Genomic DNA, 15,763 nt, shown 5'->3' with positions numbered 1-15,763 from the left:
TAACAACACTGTATACTTAGCATTGGTATGAAGAATATATTAAGTGAGAGATTCACTTACCAGTGTATCTGATTCATGGTCATAGAACCTACAGGGTATTCAATCAGAAATTAGATATGATTTTTCCTGGAATTCTCAAGCCCATTGAGGATGTCAAACATGTTTTGGTTTGCCTGGAGAAGATACTAAATTGGCATTCATAACTAAGTGTTCTAATCATGGTTTATACATCATTTTTAATATTGATGCGAGTGGATTCAATGTTTGTACAACGAAGGGGTATTGAGGGAAAGTCCTAGACTCCCTAGAAGCAGTAAATCAAGGTTAAGAAAAGGTTTGATGAAAGTACAATCAGAATTGAGAATATTACTTTCAGGTACATTGTTTCATATCAACTTTTGTGAATACCTTAGGCTTTGCTTTGCAAGACCAAAACATTGAAATGAGAGGTTGCAAGGTCTAAAAACGAAACATTATGTCGAGAAATGAGAGGTTGCAAGGTAAGGTCTAAACATGTTGAGAAATATGACATGATTTCGTAGATGTTTATGAAGGTGCGAGTTCTGTTGATTTTTTATTTGATGATGTTCACAAAAGAGAAATCTATGGGTAAGAATCTCATATATTAAGCATTAGCATTTGACATGTTAAAGTTGAAGTTTAAGACATGCATCACTCACAGTCCACAGAACACATCAAAAGTTAAATGCCTTAGAAAGGAAGTTTCTGCCCAAGAATTTATCATACGAAAAGAATGACTACTAACTTTACTTCTAAAGTACACATGCAATATGAAAGTGATCAAATCACCCAGTTTTAATACAATTCAACAACTGATATGATATATCAGGTGGGTATGAACTTCACATTTGCTGCAAGAATTCTCAAAGGCACCTCTGTATTGTACTTTCCACATTCATTAGAATCAACATCTAAGCATGTTTGGGTTTCAGCTGCAATACAAGTCAAAAGTACTTTAATGCTAACGGAGGGAAAGTGAAGCTTTCACGTTAACTGCTACGAAAATAGTGTTTTACGTTTTTCTTGTCTTGGAAACTGAAATAACGTGAGTCAATGTGTATCCAAACACAAAGATACACTCAGGAGTCAGTCATAGGCTTGCAAGAAATCGAGCGAAGCTGGGGTACTTCGGCTCCCAGCCAACTTCCTTGCGGGTTCTTGAGTTGTTTAATCTCTTACCTAGAGGGCCATCAGTTACTGTAAAGGAAGATAAAAAGTAAATATGTTTTTCGAATCAAAAGTAATATATACGTGAGAATGGTAAACATGATAACGGCTAAAATCAACTCAACTCATGATAAGGAAATGACAGTATCAGCTGTTCAAGATGTATGTTTCACCATCAAATATAGTACTTACCAGTAAATTTATCAAACTTTTTGCTGAACTTCCCACTTTCATTAACCAGATCCATCATTTCTTGCCTGCAAACATATGAGCATTGTAAGATTTTTCTCTACAAAGAAACAGATCAAAATATCGAATAGAGAAAGTGCCATTTGACAAGAGAGAAAGTGCCTAACCTAGACAAGGGATGATTATCACAGCCCAAGAAAATCTGTCTACGGAATTTTTTCTTCAATATTGCAACTGCAAGGGAAGCTGCATCCTGGTGTGCAAGCATGTCAAAATGAGCACAATTTTTAAACCAATCACAATCATTACTGTTACTGCTAACGAATAGACGAGGAATACTAGCAACACACTATTTTTAACGCACTTTCATTTGGTTCATTTCATGAAAGTCAATTTAATTGCCTTGAAAATAAAGAAATAACTAGACATGAAATGGCGTTCTGACCTCATAATGTATAAGATTCAGGATGTGATCAGGACGACTATCAACGCTGCCCTTTTCTAAGTAATAATTGTGTGCACCTCTTTCTGCTTTGTGGAATAGGTCAAGGGTTGCCATGAGATAAAAAGCATAACAAAAAGGAAACTCAGATTCAACAAATTTCTAGCCATCTTAATAATTTGAATCCTATAAAGGATATATAAAGTCCTGCCAATCTTAGAACACAACCACCGAATTCCAGGACCACATTTTCGGCTTTTAGAAGGACGTCAACCCTGGGGCTCCTCCCAATTGGTACAACTGGAGTATCCTAAAATGAAGTATACTTCATTAGGATAAACCAACAAATATAAGAACCGCATAAAGGGAACAAGATGCATAGTAATAGCAGTAATAGTGTAATACAATAGCACAACAACAAAATCAATTCGCATACTGTACTTATTTGGAAAAAAAACCTATATCTCAATGTAGATTGGAATTATCTCCTCAATTTAAATCAAAAGAGAAAAATTGGCCTTTAACAGCAAAAGAATATGACAGTTTGGAATTTGGATGTATGACCCACCTCATCACATGGTCCATTATCATTACAATCGTATGGAGCACTGCTTGATGTGAAAACGAAAGAACCTTCACCATTCCAGCTTAATGCAGCTAGCCTGATTCATTGAAAATCCACATCAATAGATAAGAAGACAACTACTACATTACTGCAAAATTTGCTTTCACTAAGGTAATATGATTTTTCTCTAACTAAATTGTATAAATGAAGAACATCCAAGTTGATCAGACCAACAACTTCAATATTGCTACAAGAACATGAAGTGATGTTAGGAATCAAAGCAGAACATTCAAATGGTGGAAAATGAAATTGGATGCCCTTGTCCGTGAGTCCAATTACTATATAATACATTGTTCCTTGGATGCGACTTTTGAACATAATAACTTATGAGATATAACCAGCTTAAGTGCATGTCGGGAAATCCTTCTACAACTATTCTAAAGGCAAAATCAATTCAGGAAGAAGCTTCTGTGAGTAGCTTCCGCTTGTCAGAATTGATTATGAGGAGATAGAAGCTGATCCATACAAGCTATAAGTCTATAACACTCCACCCATAACCAAGTCTTGGAACCAATTCACTACCATGTTGCCATACCCTTTTGGCCTTTTACTTCCAAACACAAAATTAAGGAATTAACTCCTATGATTTCTCACCTAACATTACCAGCATAGTCTGGAGACTTGGAAGGTGGAGCACAATATAAAACATTTGGAAACTTATGAGTAGCTTCTGTCCACTTCAAAGACGGATTAACACCCATTTCAATCAATTCATTGTGATGATCAGTGGTCATTGTCTGTCCATAAACTTGACACCCCGGAATTTCCTAAATGCATATACATATCATTAGAAGCTACTCAACACTGAAAAATCACAATGCCAATAAATCATAACAAAATTATAAGAAAGAACAAAAAATTAGAAAACTCTCAACATTGATTCCACACATGTTCTTATACAAGGAACAACATTTAAGAGACAGAAAGAAAAATGAAACAGTACCTCTTGCCATTTCTGAGCAACCAAACGACCAAGAACACCGGGACCCACAATGAGCAAGTCATGTTCTCCGATTACACGAGGAGGGGAAGATGGTGATTCCTCAGTGGGTGTGAATGCATCTTGTGAAACTCGCAAATGGGTTGTCTTAGACATTGGAAAAGATGTCAACTTTACTCTGCTTTCCAATTTGGAGTGAGAGAATTGCAGATGGGTAGGCTTAGGACCGATGAATCCCAGATACAGAGCGTTGTTGGAGAGGTTTGAGAAAGTCTGAGGATTGAGAACAACATTTGAAGCTGTGAAACATGTGGTTCCTGTCATGAGGATTTGAGTGGGGTGGAAATGGAAGATAACAACACAGTTGAGTTGGTCTCACTTTCTGGATTGAAATGCCATGTTGCAGAGGGAGGTGAGAGTGTCTGTGTAGATTGTAGAATAGTGAAGGTTTGTGGATAACCAATCAGAATGTTACATGTCATACTGCAATAATAAATCGATTAAAGTTAGATTACATTTCATTCTAATAATGTTTTGTTAATATTTCTATTCCACCTCCATCCTTATAAATATGAAGAGAAATGATAAGAATAAGTGATGTGATCTGTAATCTGATAAGAAATGCGGAGAGATTTTAGAAAGAAAAATATGTAGAAATGAGATGAGAGATAAAGAGAAGTGTGACACGCGATGTCTATCTCCAACATCCTCCCTCCCCACAACCTTCTCGCCCTCCGCAACAATTACCACCATCGCTCCTTCATCACCCTTGAATTGGGCTGTTGGTGGTGAAGGTGTTTCAATGAAGGTATGGGAAGAGTGTGTCATAAGGTGTGGGAACGAAAGGTTGGAGGTCGAGATAGTGGTTGTTGAAGGTAGTTTCGGGTGAGGGATGATGCATGTGGGGGATTCTGGTGTGAGTGATATTCCGGGCGTTATGGATGCTCTAATTTGGGTTCGAAGGGTTCCTACATCAATGACGTGGAGGCTTGACTGGTGGCTCAGTGGTAAAGGTGACAACGTGGGTGGTGATTTTGGGGTGTGGAACAATGGTTTTCAAAACTAACTTGGAATTTTTTTATATATGTAATTGTCATTTGTGAACCAGCAATGATATGTGTGCCATCAAACATTGTATATATCTTAGGAAACCTTTTTTTTCTATCTATCTCTTCCGATCACATCACATATTACACATATGACTTATCTCTCATCTTTTTCTATCTCTGTCAAGTGGTTTACACTGCGCCGACCTTTATTGATTGCCAACATATGACATAATAAACAAAATGACTATGGTTGCATAACCTTGTTAACATCAATAGCCATAATATGAAATTCTCTACCACATGCATCAAATGTTTGCAAAATCAACCGGATTTCTAAAGAAATCAAAGAGATGGGTGATAATGTACTTCGAATAGGATTTCAAAAGTCAAAACTCTTTATTATTCGGTCAAGAACATGACATTTATTACATCAAACATTCATTTTATTCACTAGTACGAGATAAAGCAATTGAAAAATATTTTTCTTTACTACGAGGAGTGCTTTCAACAGTCACTTTCTCGCTTTATTTTTAACACTCTCCTTTTTATTTGTTGTAATCAATGTAGTGCCCACTAAATTATATGGTTTTCACTCTCAATTCGGTGAGACCCACATGAATTTTAACCATTAAATAAAAGAATGTTGAAAAGATAGTGGCAAAGTTTGTGTTGGTAGAATTTCTCTTCTTCTAGTATGAAGGAGGGGCATCATAGCCAGGGAGTCCATGACCATGATTTGGCATGGAAAAGTTCATATCAGAGTTACCACCACTGATATTGGAAGTGATGTTGAACATATCATCCCACGAAACAACATTAGAAGTAGCCACATTGTTATCAGTGTTGATAAAGCTCTGTGACCAATGATCAGGGTAGTGAGAAGCAACATCAGCAGCACCAATATCATTGTTATCAGCCATACTCTGTTGAATCAAACCTTTAGCATATAAAGATTCTATCTCAAGATAGTGAGAATCAGCAGCATTAAAACCAGATAGAAGAGCCAAATCAGAATAACTCACAACCGTAGCACCATCATTTAGAGACTGAAATCCTGCAAGAGAAGACAAATACTCACCTGGGCCTCACCACCAACACTACTATGATCATAGGTGCTAGTAATTGGTAGCGAAGGACTTATTATCTGGTTTTGAACCAGTGATTGTGGCAATGTCAAGATAGATGAAGAACGAGTATTTGTGGTTGGATTTGAACCCACAACATTAACATTGTCATGATTCAGAGACTGAACTCCTACAAAAGAGGACAAATAAACAGCATGGGCCCCACCACCAACACTACCATAATGATAGGTGTTGGTAATTGGTATTGAAGGACTTACCAACTGGTTTTGAACTAGTGATTGTAGAGGTTCCACTAAGGTAGATGTAGAACTAGAAATTGTGGTTGCGCCAACATTAATACCGCCACCATTCAGAGATTGGTTGAAAGGTGCTTGTGATGAAGCGTTTAGTGATTGGACTTCGACAACAGTAGCAGACAAGTAACGAGCCCCAAGACCACCTCCACTACCTTGATGATAGGTGTATGCAATTGGTAGTGAACATACCCACTCGTTTAGGAGGGACAAATCAGAAAAATCCACAATATTAAATGCATCGCCACTCTAAGACTGGTTAAAAGGTTGGGATATTGGATTTAGTGAACTTACCAACTCGTTATGAACCACCTCTTGAGGCAGTGATTGTGGCGGTCATGGTGTCACCTCGGAGGCAGATGGCGAAGAAGTGCTTCTGGCATGCCTCGGTCTACAGGGTCGGGAACCAGCAACACCACCTATGGGTATGTCCCTCAAGGCTCCACCTAGTGTCCATCTCCTTTTACATTCTTTGCAATAGTATCGAGGTTGTGAACGACTATGGTTGTTGAAGTAGCAGAACCTTGTGTCTAGAGATTTGCAGCGTGGACACTTCATCTGTTGCTCCTCCATATCTTTCCTATCACTCTGAAACTACAGCTTTTGTTCTCTGTGTGTGTGTGCTTTTGGGGTTTGCATGCTTTGTATTTATATACGAAGAAGTGGTTGGTGGAATTCAAGTGTGAATAAACTATTATTTTGTCAAAAATGATTCGTTGACCACTCTTGGGTGTTGACACCCAAAGATAGAAAGAAAGAGAAGATAGAGAAGTTATGAATGTGATGTGATAAAAAGTAGGAGATACAGAAAAAAGTAAGTTGTTTGTAAGTATCTATACTTTTGAGTAATCTATAAATTATTATTCTTATTTTTGTAATGTACTTGATTTTGCATTTAACAAAATCACGACTGATTTGACCATGATAAAATGAAACAATAAAATTTTATGCGCGTATCTACAACTTTAGGTTTGTATTAATTTGCATTGATCTTGTTAAAATTTGGTGGATTCCCAAAATCTTGACCCTTAATAAATGCTAGCGATTGAAGTATTGAGTTACTAAATGGAGTAGATGAGAAAATTTAAACTTTCAGTATTTTGCAGATTTGAGTGATATTGATGGATTGATGTGATACGTGGACAAAATCCAAGGTGAATGGTCTCGGATAGCTATGTTTTTGTCCCTAAATTTTGGGCTAAAAAGCATTTTTGGCCCCTGATGTTTTAAGTTTGTGCAAATCCTGCCCCTAATATATTTTTGTCGACGTTTCTACCCCTCATGTTTTCAAACAGTGCGCTGCAACGCCCCAAATTTCAGTGGTTACGGTAACAATCTGATAAGGTAAATATGCAATGTTTTTCCAAAATGATTCATAAACACGAGTATTATTTTTTTCTTTTCGAAGTATTTCCAAAACATGTCATGCATACTCCCAACTACAATAGATTTACATCAAGCCTTAAACAAGGCAAGTACCCGAGGGTAAAACGAAAACACACAACCTACAAAACCTAACAAGAATCAGATTCAACAAAGAATCCATTATGCAATGACACTATAAATCTGACATACCCCATGCGATCTCCACATCGGGAAACGCAGGAAAGTAACGTATCAGAACCTACCCGAAACCTCAAACATAAATCCATAAAATCCCTATGCAAGCTTTAACTGATAATGGTAAGCTTTCTAACCCAAGGCTCTAGCCTTAAACCCGACTCTACTCTTCAGGTCTTCCACAATTCTTCAAGTCATCATCTCTGACTCGTACAAGTGTCAAGTTTCATCGACAGTCCTCCATCGCCTAATAGCGTTAAGCGCCCAAACAACAAATAGCAAATAGAAAGGGTCAACTCCATGCAATTATCACGTGTAAAAGAGAAAAGCATGCTATTCAAATTTAAGTGCATAACATAGCACATAAGCTAGCAACTTAATCTCAATATAGATGACAACATATATCTAACAACATGAAATCAAATCACATATCAACAACGCCAACAAGATGAATTTAAATCAACTATCAACAACATAGATTTAATAAGGTATCAGTAACATAATAACAAAGATTTAACTCAGATAACAATAACCTCCACAATAAAATCAGTCGATATAACCCAATATATAAGTGCCCTGTAGTACAACTATGTGCTACTACCAAGACAAGTCAAATAAAAAAAACGTCTCGCAAGACGGGACAATCACCTGGAACGAAAACCATTGATCTGCCACTTAATAACGCCACGAAGGCCACACAGTCGGTCAAATCAAAAGCGTCTCGCAAGACGGGACAATCACGTGGAACGAAAACCACTGATCTACCACTTAATAACGCCACGAAGACCACACACTACGCCACGAAGGCCACACAGTCGGTCAAATCCAAAGCGTCTCGCAAGACGGGACAATCACGTGGAACGAAAACCACTAATCTGTCACTTAATAACGCCACGAAGGCCACACAGTACGCCACGAAGGCCACACAGTCTGTCCAACAACGCATATGCACAAATATCAACAATTTCAAATCTAATAATCAAGACAGAGTAACCCTATGTTACTCTTAATATCAACAAGCATAAACAAATTCAGTTCCATATCCGCACAAACACATCAAGCTCTATTGAGCGATGAATCAATAATTCAGTGCTGGAAAACATAACCCTGTCATATCAACTAGAAAGCAGTAATGACAAAAATCAATAAACGGCCGAAGCCTCTCAGAAAATGGAGACACACGTCTCAATAACTTCACTCGGCCGAAGCCTCCAGAAAACATTTTCCCAATTCAACACCACAGTCATAATCAAATGCCAATCAATTTAAACACATTCATCTCAAACGCATGCAGTGCGATAAAAGCATGCAAGACTCAAAGACGCGCTAAAACTGAGTTACCCTTACCTTAGCCAATTTCCTGCCTAAACTGCATCTACAATCCAATCACATCCTTGTTTTCCCGTGTCGGCTCGCTTCTTTTTGTCCTTTGGATTCGTCGCCAAGCGCTTCCGTTATTCGTACCCCCAGTTCTCAAGGTTGTGGGGCTAATCTGAACTCCTCTATTTTCTCTGGTCGTGGTCTCCCCTCTCTCTGAAGGCTATCATAACTCATAGAAATGATTAGGCTTTGGATTCAAGTAGAGGAGATCAAAGGCTTCAAGAAATTAGTCTTCTTTCTCAGAACAAAGCTCGCCGGAGAAACGCCGGTGGCGGTGGTGGCGGCGGTCGTCGGAGTGGCGGTGGCCGATCGTCAAATTGATTGAGTGGTTTTGAAGCGGATGATGAGGGGAGTTTAGCCATGGTGTTGGTTTCTCCAAAAAGGTGAGCGGTTCCCCGGAGATCGGAGGTTGAAGGTGGCGGCTAGGGTTTGGTTTCTCCTTTATTTCTCTGTTGTTTCTCATCATGTTGGTGATGATGGTGCTCGCGGCTGGGCCAGCAGGAGGACGGTGGTGGCGCGCGCGAAGGAGAGGCCAAGGTGGTGGCGGTTCGTTCATGGTGGCTCTCATGGGAAGAAGAAGAAAACGCGGTGATGGTGGCGTGACCGGTGGCGGTTCGCGCGAGCAGAGGGAGTGAGAAGGATGTGGTGGTGGTGGATGGCCATGAGAAGGAACCATGGTGATGATGGGGTTGGGTTGCTGTGGTAACCAGTAAAAGAAAAAGATGGTAGAGAGGGAGAAGAAGAAGATGTCGAGCGTGAGGAAGAGAGAAAGAGTGAGAGCGTGCGTGAGGGAGGGAGAGTGAGGGATTTGGATCCTCTCCATCCAGCTTCTCTCCATCCCCTCTCCATCCAAAATCTGAGCCATTGATTTTGAATTTTAAAGGTGAGGATTAGTTCATGTTTTCTCTCTCTTCTTAAATTAATTCAAGCCTTTAAATACAATTCATTTTTTCTCTCTCTTCTTAAATGTATCCAAGCCTTTAAGTTTCCAAATCAATGGCTCAGATTTGGATGGAGAGAGGATGGAGAGAAGCTCGATGGAGAGGATCCAAAGTGAGAGAGTAAACCTGATTAGGGTGGGGTCCACTTGGAGAGAGAAAGAAAATCAGATTTTACCAAAATAATAAACACAAAAACAATAATTTAAAAGTCATTCTTATTATTATTATTATTATTATTATTATTTTATAACTCTATAAAACAAAACACTTTAAAATTAATTATCAATAAAATAATTTTCATGCTTCGCAATTAAATTCAAATCAGGAACATAGTATAAAAATAATAAAATATACACACTTAATTAATTAATACAATAAAATTAAATAAATAAACTAGTTATTTGTTTCAGGTTCTTACATGCACTGTCTACCCCTCCATCAGTAAGGCTTTCTCAGGAGAGGTTCATGGGTGGATTGGAGAGATGAAGAGGAGTATATGAAGTTGATGATGATAAAAGAAATGATATAAATTAAATTTGCTTGATGTATATATCAATTATGTATGTAATTGAACTGGTTAAATGCATGTTTTGCTACTTATAGGTCTTGAGTTTGAATCTCCCATGCCTCCTTTTTCCAATTTCACTTGTAATTTTCACGTGGCAGGTCCAAAAAATATATAAAAAAAGCCAAATCAGCTTATTCCGTTAGTTTTTTAACGTCTGACGGACGGAGGGGTAGATGGTGCACTGTTTGAAAACATGAGGGGTAGAAACATCGACAAGAATATAGTAGGGGCAAAATTTGCACAAATTTGAAACATCATGGGCCAAAAGTGCTTTTTAGCCCAAATTTTGAGTGCATTTTGATTTTCATCCCTCGTTGGTGTAACTTCCAAAGATCGTACCTCCGATTAAAGAAATAGCTAGTTTTGGCATCACCATAGGGGTGGCTCCGCCAGCTTGTTGATTTCTCACCAACGTGCCTATGTGGCACTACACGTGTTTTAATGAGGACTAAAATCAAATATTTTTTATAACAAGGTATCTATTTTGTAATTAAGAAATAAAAATGATAAGCTAAAATTGTTAATAAAAAATTATTAATTTTAATCTCTCATCTTCTTTCATCATCATCTTCCAAGAAAGAAAAAGCACAACCTCTTTTGCCCACATTTTTCTTTCAAAAGTCTCAATGCTACCCATAATATCACCCAAAAATTCCAAAAATGGTAAAATTTTCATAACCAAATAAATTTTTAAAAGAGAAATGAAGAAAGAGACCTGGGTTGAACCACTAAATCTTTAATCAAGGGTTCAATCACTAAATCTTTGAGGGATTTTGGATGTTGGGTTCTGGGTTTTGGGGGTAGGGAAAAGATGGGGAAGAAGAGAGAGTGTGCGAAAGAAGAAGGAGAAAGAGGAGAAGAAGAAGAATATGATGATGATGGTGGTGGTGGTGGTGGTACCGTGTGAAGATCTGCCTTCCGTAAAAAACTTGACGATCTGAAATTTGATTCTATTGATGATTCAAATAGAGGATTGAACTCCCCAATCTGATACATAAATTTGTACTTCAGCGTATTGTAGGAGATCCAAGAGAATGGAGAGGTTCAAGATGAGTTTATGTGTCCCAGGTCAATGAAGAGATGAAGATGAATGTGAGTGCGGCCAGGTGGCATGCCCTGTTGACGTGGTTGAGTGAGAGACGATCCACGTGTGGATAACTAGCTTCTGTGAAGGGGGAGCATAGCAATGTAGTGGTAACTTGCACTTGAGGGCCGAAGGAGAATGTTGAAAATTCAACTGTGAGTTGGAGTCTCACATTGGTTAAGAATGGATGAGGTGAAGACTTTATTAGAAATGTGACTCATAAACTCAATGCCTTAAGGTTTTGGATAAAGATGTGGTGTCAGGTTCTCTTGATATCTTGCCTCCTTTACCCATGAGCTCTCATGTCTACCTGACATGGAGAGCATTTTTTTGAGACTTTTTTTTTTCCAGAAGTTATGCACTTTTTTTAATTCAGAATGTTGTGATTCAGGATTTAAGATCATGGAGTCAAAAGAGTTAGGAGTGTCATATTGAGGAGAAATTTACTCGACTGGAAATTGACATAATTAGATTGATGATGGAACTAGAAAAGAAAAACCGAGGAGGTCAAAATAAATAAGATTTCAATCCATGTATATACACATAAAAATGAAATTAAACAAATTTATAATGAAGAGTGTTAAAAATGTTGTGCACTATTCGAACCCCGAGGAGGACTAATTATGGCTGCGTCTAGCGTGGGTCAGTTTCAAACTGACCCATGGTGGTTCAGTTACCATTTCCTACCTAAATTACAAAAATGCCCATTTTTTCTTTTCTATTTCCATTCTTCTCCTTTTCTCTCTCAACCTTTCCACTCCGCCCACCCCAGCAATTCACTCATGTCATTGAGGAAAACAACCCAATAATTCAGAGTTTCTCCATGACCATCTTCATCTTCCCTCTGTCTTTTCTTTGCTGCCATTTCTGCTTGCTTTTTTCTGGGCGAAGAAGAAAAAAACGATGATGATGGGTATTTTGGGGTAGTAATTTATGGGTTTGAAAAAGTTTGAAGGTTGAAGACAAAGAACGAGAGAGTAAGAAACTGAAATAGGGTTGTGTTTTGCTCCGAGATCTGACTTCACCTCTTTAACTCAGTTGGAGCTCTTTCCTCCTCCTCTAACCCCAAGAGTGAGAAATTGAAATGGGGTTGTGTTCCTAGATCTGAAATTGGAATGTTGAAAGAGGTGAAATCGGAAGGAGAAACCCCATTGAAGTTTGATTTTTGGTTTGCTTGCTTTGTAGCTAATTTCAGTTTTGGCCACATTTTTCTTCCTGTTTCAGTTTTGAAGTATTGAGATGCCTTGAAACATTCGAAATTTAACGCAAGATCTGTGATTGAATTTCTCATGCATCCATTAAAATCATCACAGCAAGATCTGGCATTTTGCCTCTTCTTCTACTTCAATTTCTTCTTTCCCTTCCTCAAGATTGCATCGTTTTGGCAGCAAGGGACAGGGAGGTGGATGTGGGAAGGAGAAGGGGTGGGATGCGGAGGAGGGTGGTGGGGAGGGAAGGAAAAGGGGGTGGGGAGGGAGAAGGGTTGGGTGGTGAGGGTGGGTCTGCACTTTGCAGATTGCAGAACGTGAAACTCATGGGAGGAGGTGGGGGTGGGTTGAGAAAGGAGGGTGTTTTAGTAAATTGAAATATATTTTAGAAATGAATTTTTTTAAACCTTATTATCTGGACCGTTAAAATTTGTAAATATCAAATCCAAGGGTGTAAATTCAACTGACTCACGGTGGATCACTTAGAAAGTGACCCACTCTAGGCAAAACCACTAATTACTAACATTAATAACCACAAACATTTGATTATAAAAAAATATAAATTATGAGAGTATTCTTTAATCATTTATTAAAGTATTAATTAATTCTTGCATTAAATTGAATGTAGATATGATCCATTATCTATGTTAAAAGTCAAAATAATATGAGTGACTCATCTCCTGCGCCGTTCTGCTAGGGTTTCTTGGTAGACGGCGCGAGTGAGACTTTTCTACCCAGGCCATTAGTGCCCCGGCCCCTCCACCTTTGTTGGACCCAAACCGTTCCTCTCAAAGATGGATCCTTGGCAAAACATCACACTAAGACCTGACGAAGCAGCGGATCTAGAAATCCCACTGGAAGAGGATGACATTGGGGGATCTGATGACTTCTAGCTCATAGGAAAAGTACACACAAGCTCCTCTGTGAACCATCGTGCTTTCAAATCAATGGTGACTAACTCCTGGAAGACGAAGAATGGATTCGAGGTCAGAGACATGGGGAAGAATCTGTTTACTTTCCGCTTTTTCTCAGAGCAAGATCGAGATGGCATCCTTGAGGCAAGTCCCTGGAACTTCAACCATAGCATCATCATCATCCGGAAGCTATTGCCGGATGAGAACCCCAGAGAGGCAGATCTGAGTAAGGTCCTATTTTGGGTCAGAGCTTATGACTTACCAGTCAATATGAGAAATGAGAAAACAGCAAAGTGTATAGGTAACCTTCTCGGAGAGTTTGTGGGGTGGGATGAGAAAGATGACAACCGGCTGGGCAGATTCATCAGGGTAAGAGTTTGGATCGATGTCTCTAAACCTCTAAAACGAGGCACCATCATCCCCAGAGGGCAGAGACCAGACATCAAGCTGCTGTTCAAGTATGAAAGGTTAGCTGACTTTTGCTTTGGTTGTGGAGGCTTAGATCACACCCTGAAGGACTGTGAGATCAAGGACGATAGCTGGCAGGAAGATGACCTATCAAACCTACCTTTTGGCCCATGGGTGCGAGCTTCTCCCCTTAAACCGACAGGAGTGGCGGTGATGAGACAAGAAGCAAGGCAAAAGCCCCTAATCCGACAGCTATTTAATCAACCGACAGAAGACGACATTGGAAATGCCAAAAAGAGAATAGAAACCAAGGGGAAGAATGTTCTGGAGAGGGAAACACAAGGGAGAGAAGAAGAGGCAAAGGAAGATCCCACAGCAGTAAATGACCCTCATAAAGAAGGGGTTGAACGGGGAACAACGGCAGATCTCATAGTGGAATCCCTTGGAAATTGCTCTCTTGAAGGGGACAAAACTATGACCTCTTTAATAACAGAGAAGGAGGCGGTGGTGGAGGAATTTATTACTCCACTAAAGGCGACATCAGGCACTAATGACAAAGCACAAGTGGACCACTCAGATCCCACAATGCAAACGACAAGGCAACAAACAGGAAAAGAGAACAGTGGAGAAGGAAAAGAGGAATCTCAGAAGAAGGAGCCTAGAAAGTGGAAACGGACAAACAGAAGCCCCCCAAAAGGAGACCCAACTCACAGTATTGAGACCACAAAGAGGAAGGACTAGGAAATGGATTTTGCCACCGATATGGAGACTGATCTTTACCCAGTGAGCCAGAAACAAAGAATGGAAGCGGCGAGGACTGTGGAGCAGTCCCGCCGAGAGCCATGAAACTCATTAGCTGGAACTGTCGTGGCCTTGGGGCACCACGGGCAGTTAGAGCTTTGCGAAAGCTCATCAAAATAGAGCGCCCCGACCTTGTCTTCTTGACTGAGACGAGGAAAAAAGCAAGTGAAATTCAGAAATTTCAAAACATAGGAGGATTGGCACACTTAGTGGTTGTTGACTGTACAGGAGAAGGGAGATCACGAGGAGGGGGAGTAGCTTGTATTTGGGGCTCCTCCGTTGACGTTAATCTGATGTCCATGTCCCTTAACCATATGATGATGGAGGTGAAACATGCCTCTGAGGAAGAAAGCATGTGGGTGACCGGAATTTATGGGTATCCGGATGCAGCAAACAAAGGAAAAACCTGGGATTTGTTACGCTCGTTGACCCCCCCAGCTGACTCACCGTGGCTATGCCTGGGGGATTTCAATGAAATCCTGAATGAAGGGGAGAAGAGAGGAGGAAATTTCTTCAATTTTGATGGAGCAAAAGCATTCCAAGAAGCAATGGATGACTGCAGACTCTTCGATCTAGGTTTCTTTGGCTACAAGTTTACGTGGTCAAATAGGAGGAAGGACCCAGAGACTGTGGAAGAGAGGCTCGACAGAGCACTTGCCAATGATAGCTGGAGGCAAAAATGGCCATGCTCAGAGGTGAATCACCTGCCACGCTATAGGTCTGATCACAACCCAATAGCAGTCACCATCTCCAAACGCAAGAAGAAAAAGAGGAAGAAGCAAAGGCTGTATAGGTTTGAGGAAATGTGGTTGAGAAGCACAGATTGTGAACAAATAGTGAAGCATTCCTGGCCTGGTGGTGACAGAAACATAACTACAAAATTGGGATATGTTGCAGCTAATCTAAAAGAGTGGGCAGAGGTTGAAATTGGAAGCTTACCAAGGAGAATCAAAAACCTGCTAGCTGAGCTTAAAAGACTACAAGCTACAGTCCAAACTGAAGATGTGAGGAAAATGACCGTGGAAAAGGAGAAAGAGCTAGAGGAATTGTTGAAGATGGAAGAGATAATGTGGAGTCAAAGGTCTCGA

At 39.6% G+C, this 15,763-nt stretch overlaps 2 protein-coding genes across 2 annotated transcripts; both read right to left on the bottom strand.

Moving 5' to 3' along the window:
- Nucleotides 1–737: 737 nt before the first annotated feature.
- Nucleotides 738–4,216, bottom strand: LOC130715353 (uncharacterized). Its single transcript, XM_057565438.1, has 8 exons — nt 3,388–4,216; nt 3,039–3,211; nt 2,388–2,481; nt 2,019–2,129; nt 1,823–1,912; nt 1,545–1,630; nt 1,381–1,445; nt 738–1,218 (listed from the first exon to the last, which is right to left on the bottom strand). The coding sequence occupies exons 1-8, from the start codon at nt 3,706–3,708 to the stop codon at nt 1,112–1,114; spliced, it is 1,047 nt and encodes a 348-aa protein (XP_057421421.1). The 5' UTR covers nt 3,709–4,216; the 3' UTR covers nt 738–1,111.
- A 906-nt stretch (nt 4,217–5,122) lies between these two features.
- On the bottom strand, nt 5,123–6,384 carry LOC130710734 (dof zinc finger protein DOF3.4-like). Its single transcript, XM_057560085.1, has 3 exons — nt 6,207–6,384; nt 5,512–5,966; nt 5,123–5,392 (listed from the first exon to the last, which is right to left on the bottom strand). Exons 1-3 carry the CDS (start codon nt 6,382–6,384, stop codon nt 5,123–5,125), a joined length of 903 nt encoding a protein of 300 aa, XP_057416068.1.
- Nucleotides 6,385–15,763: the final 9,379 nt, after the last annotated feature.

Source organism: Lotus japonicus, chromosome 4, assembly GCF_012489685.1.
Source record: "Lotus japonicus ecotype B-129 chromosome 4, LjGifu_v1.2".
NCBI classification, from domain to species: domain Eukaryota; kingdom Viridiplantae; phylum Streptophyta; class Magnoliopsida; order Fabales; family Fabaceae; genus Lotus; species Lotus japonicus.
The sequence above is the reverse complement of the archived record's forward strand: the minus strand, read 5'-3'. Positions and strand labels throughout refer to the sequence as shown.